This window comes from Alligator sinensis, unplaced genomic scaffold (assembly GCF_000455745.1).
Source record: "Alligator sinensis unplaced genomic scaffold, ASM45574v1 scaffold222_1, whole genome shotgun sequence".
Classification (NCBI taxonomy): domain Eukaryota; kingdom Metazoa; phylum Chordata; order Crocodylia; family Alligatoridae; genus Alligator; species Alligator sinensis.
In genome coordinates, this window is record NW_005841912.1 from 2,631,222 (window position 1) to 2,637,697 (window position 6,476).

The 6,476-nt window shown below is 44.0% G+C and overlaps 1 protein-coding gene across 1 annotated transcript in view; it reads left to right on the top strand.

Moving 5' to 3' along the window:
* Positions 1–6,476, top strand: part of ADAMTS3 (ADAM metallopeptidase with thrombospondin type 1 motif 3) — a 294,692-nt gene that overhangs the window by 258,841 nt on the left and 29,375 nt on the right. The window contains exons 12-14 of the mRNA XM_025198071.1: positions 1,912–2,025; positions 3,158–3,303; positions 4,232–4,407. Of these exons, the coding sequence (XP_025053856.1) occupies positions 1,912–2,025; positions 3,158–3,303; positions 4,232–4,407 (436 nt within the window). The remainder of the gene's footprint in view (positions 1–1,911; positions 2,026–3,157; positions 3,304–4,231; positions 4,408–6,476) is intronic.

Here is a 6,476-nt window from a genome sequence, read left to right on the forward strand (position 1 = left end):
GGGCTCACAAGCGGTTCACTCCAGCTCAAAGTGCTCCAGAGTTTACTGCATCACGTTAATTGCATATGTCAATGTACCCACTGTGAACTGCACAAATGTTGGCCAAGATATCTGTGGGGAGTGGCCACACCTTAATGGAACAGGAGCTGGGTAGTACGAATCAGAGATAATCCTGCTCTCTAGTTGCATAACTTTGAGCATCATAACAAGTGCTTAAAACCACTTTGAGGTGTTAATGTGTGGATAATCTAGGAGTTAAGAGCTCCAGAAGCTTCCCAAAATTACCGTGTAACAAGGCCCTTAGTGCTACCTTGAGTTTGGAGCAGTCAGACCTTAAAGCTAAAAACCTTAGCTCTGACTGTCCCGCACCTGCACAGCTATGACTTGCCACTAGAGAGTTGGTAAGCAGCAGCTGGACTAGGAGCTACAGCTGTGAGTTGCCACTACAGGGCTGGAGAGCCGGGACTGGTTTCTATCCCTGCTCTAGGTGGGGTTGTGTTAGAGATGATTTGTGGGGGCAGGAATATGAAGCTGGAAGGCGGAAAATTAATGGGATGGGCGTAGGTAAGGAAATGGGTGGTGGGAAGGAATTGGGAGTGAGGGAAGGGTGGTAGTGAAATGAAAGAAGTCAATCAGTGAAGGATAAAATAAAAAGTGAAAAATAAAAATAATTTAAAATAAAGACAAAGTAAATTAAAGAAGGTCTCATCTTTTAATAAAATGGTGGGGAGGTGCTGGTCATGTTTCCTGGGGTGGCTAGGAGGTGGGAGAGGTGACGGTAGGCACGTTTGGGGGAGCTACGGCCCCTGCCCTGGGAATGAAGCCTCCCAGCTCATGGGGACCCAATCTAGCTCCCTACCTTGTTCTCCCCACACCCCGCTAGACCCCACACCTAGACCTGCCCATGCCTTGTGACCTGGGGAGCTGGCATGTGCTCTGCAGGCCGTTTGCATAGGGTTGCACCCCTGGGACTGGGAAGGTCAAACACCCAGGGGTGGGAGAGGGAGTTGGCTTGGTGCCAGAACTGCCCCATGAGCAGTAGAGTTCAGGGGATGGAAGGTTTGTCCACGTAGTACAGGATGGTGGGAGGAGACACTGCATCCTTGGATGCTGGAGGACTGAAACTTGGGCAGCTCACCTGTGGGGAGTAGCCACACATTAATGGAACATGAGCTGGGTAACACAGGTCAGCAGTAAACCTGACCTGGAGTGGTATAACTTTAAGCTATCTTAAATGTGCGTAAAACTAGTTTCTGGTGTTAATGTATGGCTAGTCTGGGGTTTAAGAGCTCCAGGAGCTGCCTAAAATTAATGTGCAACAAGGCCCTCAGTGGTGTTTCAAATCATAACGACTTATTTAAACAAATGCATCTTTTCCTACCTTGCCTGTCTGCAGAAATATGGGCCCTTCCTTGGGCTTTCACCTGCTGTGGCTCAATCCAAAAGAGATACACTCATGTTTTATCAGAGAGACTCCTTTTGTATGGTTAACATTTCCTTTAATTCTAAATGCATGCCTTTTAATACTGTATGCACATTATGCTTATTTGTTATAGAAATAAACATGCACATTTATACTCGACATAGTATGAAGGCATTAAATGACCATATAACATGGTTCCAAGCATGTCTGGATATATTCCTGAGGTTTCATGACAACAGAGTGCATAATGCCTGGTTTAACAATAACCAATAGTAACTCTTGGGGAGGAGCTTCAGTATGGTATATTTGTATTATGATACTACACTCTAATGTATTTATATGGTGCTGTTTAGTCAGTTAAGTTTTAACATGTTAAACAACTTGGTGAAATAATTATGTGTGTGGCCTGACTGTTATTGGAATTAATATTAATAATTGGATTTTTAATTTCATTTCTTAAGTTAATTGGGCTTTTTGCTACATTTCAGTTTCGAACCTTTGACCCCTGCAAGCAGCTGTGGTGTAGCCACCCAGACAACCCATACTTCTGTAAGACTAAGAAAGGGCCTCCGCTTGATGGGACTGAATGTGCTCCTGGGAAAGTATGTTGTGCTTTCAATATCCCTTTTTCATCATGAAAACCATTCTGGATCTTGTCTGGAGCTTACGCACAGAGTTCCCTGACTTGGTGGGAATTTAAGGGCGCCTATAACTTACAGAAATTGCTTAGCACACTGTAGGATTGAGTTCTAGGTGACAAAAAAGGGGGATCTCTCCCTTCTCAGTCCAATTCTCTGTGTACTACTCTGGCCTGTCTTCAAAGCAAATTGTAGCATAATGTATTTTATGAAACCAAGACATTGAAACCCATCCTTAGGGCTGACCTTATAGTGGTGTCTTCTTGCAGGCTTTATGTGACGTTTGTGGAGTCTTGTTTCATTTGCAAGCTGCCCAGAAAGCAGCAATGGAAAGCCACTGAAGCAGATAGTGCTCTTACTATAGGATTGACCAGCTTACTTCTAAACTCTTGGTGCTCATGGGCCACATGTCTTGTGGCTAAATGGTTACAAATGTTCTGGATTAACTTTTTCTTTCCCTTATAATATCTCCATCAGTGGGTGCCCTGCTTCTAATTCAGTTTTAATTATAAAATTATATGAAAATAGCTGTTTGCTTTAGCAAATCCTATGTACTTTGAGACACAAAAAGACTACTTATGCCATCTGAATGTGTCTCTGTCAACAGCAAAAACATGCTGCTGAATGACTAACCCTCTATCCCAGTATATTTGGATGATATTGGAACTGGCCAATATGAGCAAAAAGCCTTATGCTGCTCCTTGGTGTGTATCTGGCAGCATAATTCTTAAAATAGCTAGTTCTGAATGGAAGCCAGCAAAAAACAAAACCAAAAGAGAGCAAACAGGAATCCTACCAGGGAAATCAAGGGCTTGAGAGTCCCTAAGCTCCATAAGGCAGGCTTGTGTGTTGCTAGCCTGTAATGTAGGTCCTAGCACAAGAGTAGAAGGACTGGTACTCAGTGCAGACACGTAAGAAGTAGCTTCCTTTCCCAGGGAGCTGTGAGTCAGAGTCTTGATTCATCCTCCGTTCTGTGCCCAGGGCAGTGCATCTGTACGATTTCCCATCGTAAAGGTAACAGGTTAGGCCATGACGGCATTGCTTGTTATGTAACTGTAATTTCACCTCTCTTTTTTGCTTGCACTGTATTTTTCAGTGGTGCTACAAAGGCCATTGTATGTGGAAGAATGCGAACCAACTGAAACAGGATGGCAACTGGGGACCCTGGACTAAATTTGGTTCTTGCTCACGGACATGTGGTACTGGAGTACGCTTCAGAACACGCCAGTGCAACAATCCAATGTAAGCCTGGAAGTCTCTGAATAACTCGTATTCCCAACTGGACTGGAATCTTTGTGGTTGTGAGCTGCAGTTTGAATGGCGTTCATGTGTGGGGGTAATGCCTGCCAAAATTCTCAAGTCCAGCAAGACTAGAATGGTTCTCATGCACAGGGGGCTGAACTCCCGCAGGAGTAGCTTGGGGACTCCATTCAGGTCATAGTGACTGGAGCACCCCTACCTACAGGCTGTGGCAGCATGATAGTAATTGTGTCTGACTTTACTCAGGGCGTAAATGAAAGCTTTGCATAGGGGTGCTTTGGGGTTTCTCCACTATTGCACAACAGCAAGGTTTGCATAGGCGCTAGGGAGGGACTCTAAAGTTGCAGTATGCTTACCTGTGGACTTGAGGGTTTGCTACATTCTTTCCAGGACCCAGACTATTTGCAGAACATGGGGAAGGGTGGGATTATCTTTGGACTGTGGTAGAATTTCCAGACACGTATAACAAAAAGATCCATACAGTATTAGGAAATGTGCAAAGCAGTGGAGAGAAGTTGGAATACAGGCTTAGCAATCTACCAGATGCACTGTTAAATGACAGTTGCAGAATCCATTGCAAATCAACTGTTATCCGTGCATGGACGTACCTATTGCATCTACAAAACCTTCCACTCGAGCATTCAGATTGGGCAATTGCATGGCTAGTCACCTGACCAACCCATGTTCTCACACAGCTTTGTAAGTGTAAATGGGGGCTCTATTGTTTATTCTGTTTTCATTTTTGCCAGGTTACCCATTGCACCCATCTTTGTAAATTTGTCTCTGAGAAGTAGAATGAGACTTTTATTTGCGACTAAACTGCTATTTTGCACTAGAGCATGCCATCAGCAAATCTCTACTCCTGAGGTTCAAGTATTTTTTAAAGCCTTTCTAACATGTTTTGATGCAGGCCAGTCAATGGGGGTCAGGATTGTGCCGGTGTGAATTTTGAATATCAGCTTTGCAACACAGAAGAATGTCCAAAGCACTTTGAGGATTTCAGAGCTCAGCAGTGTCAGCAGCGCAATTCCCATTTTGAATATCAAAACAGCAAGCACCACTGGTTGCCATATGAACATCCTGACTGTACGTACAGTTACTCTTCTGGAACGATGTTGTTTCTAAAAACAGATCCCCAGGGCCTGCAGCCCTGCTGAGATTTTGCTTTGCTGTATAGCACATCAAGTGTCCTTGAATAGTGTTGCTTGCAAAAAATAGTAACTGTCATGCAAGGAATAGGTGGGAATCAAACAGAGAAAGGGTGATGGCCCAAAATAAAAAAACAGGTGCAATCAATGAGAACCTGCTGTATAATTTCCTCATGCTCAACCTTGGGCACAGAGGTCCTAGCTGATCCTTTCCTTGGTGAGTGTTTGATCCTGCAAAGAGCTTATGGCTCTTTGCACCTTCAGGGAAGCCTGTGGAAGTTGATGGTGCTCAGCTGAGTGCTTACTTGCCTTCCATGACTGTGACCTTGCTTACATGCCCCAAGTTTCTTTTTCACTATCAGAAGGACCTCCCTAGCCCCCTTGTGTCTGCCAACCACCCACAGTATGTCTACAGGAGACTAGCATAACAGTATCATTATTAATGTTTAATCATTGCTAGTTTTGTCAACTCCACCTAAAAGTATCCCACATATCATCTTAAAAGCACAATCTTAAAAATTCTGTAGTATTTTTCTACTCTTCCAGAGACCCATCTCCCCCACCATCAGTCTAGCAGAACTCAGTCTAGCAGATTTAATCATTAACAGCATTACTTTTCTCTCTTCTGGTTGATTTTAGTGAATGAGAGATATAAAGACAACAATAAGGTTATTAGGTAAATGTAGGAGTGTCAGACAGCAGACTGGATCTGTCTGGCCCATGGAACCAATTCTTTCTGGCTTGCCAAGCTACCATCAGCCCAGAGAATTTGCAGGCATGTCCAGGAGCGGGTGGGTCCTACCACAGAATCTGGGATCCCGGGACCACAGTAGACATGGCCTTCAGTAGCACGTGGGCAAGGGAAGGCTGGTCAACACAGCCCTCAGTCACCTGGCAGTTGCCTCACACCACCACTCCAGTTGCCACTGCTCCTGCCATTATGGTGGCCAGCCTGGGACCAGTAGAGTTTGACACCCCTGGCCTTATGAAAGGCACAACAAACCTTGATGGGTAGCTGCCAATGCAGCTGGCTTGTTCAGAGTTTTGTACCTCATAAGATACACGTCATAGTTTTACTATTGTGCATGCAGTTGCTGGTATTACCTGTTGGGCAATGAATGGGAGCTCAGACCCCTGTAGTGCCAGCTCTTAAGGTTGGACAGCTTGGGCCTCAGCGTGTCCCAGTCACTGAAACTGACCGTTTTCGCCTGCCATGCTTTGATCTTGGAAATCAATGGGAAGGTTCCTGGTCAATTGGAGTTGGTTCTGATTGCACACAAGGGCACTGAATGGGGCTCCACTTCCTCTCACACCCCTTCCACATGCCAGCCAAGCATTATGATGATGTATAACTTACTTCCCACAAAATGGTACAACTCTGATATTAGCCCGCTGGGTACTACTAATATGATTCTGTAGGGCCAGATGTCAACTCAGATCCACGTTCAGCTTACCAAACCCTCTGCTCAATCAGTGGACCATAAATAAATGATAATCAGTGAAATTAAAAAAAGGTCCGTTGCTTATGAATCCTTTAAAAAGTTAATCCACCCACTTCATTCCGTTAGTCAATCAAATAGTGATAAACAATGAGATCAACACATATGTTCACAATTCATTAGTCTTTGAGGAAATCCGTCCTTTCAATTAATTCCATGATGCTATTACATAATAATACATAATGAAATCAAGAAAAGGTCTGTAATTAATTGACCACTAAGGGAAATGAATTAGTCCAACTAGTTTCATTGGATAATCCTGGTATTCTCCAGTCATTAAAGGCCATATTCTCTCACATAATAAAGCTCCCGCTTTCAAAAAAGTGCAAATCTCAAAATGTAGTCCCTTCTAGGTAATCAACCATTCTCCATTCATTCACTTGGTGGATTAACTGCCTGCTAATTTCATCATGCCCTGATCAAGAAGGATTAATAGATTCATAGATGTTAGGGTCCGAAGGGACCTCAATAGATCATTGAGTCTGACCCCCTGCATAAGCAGGAAAGA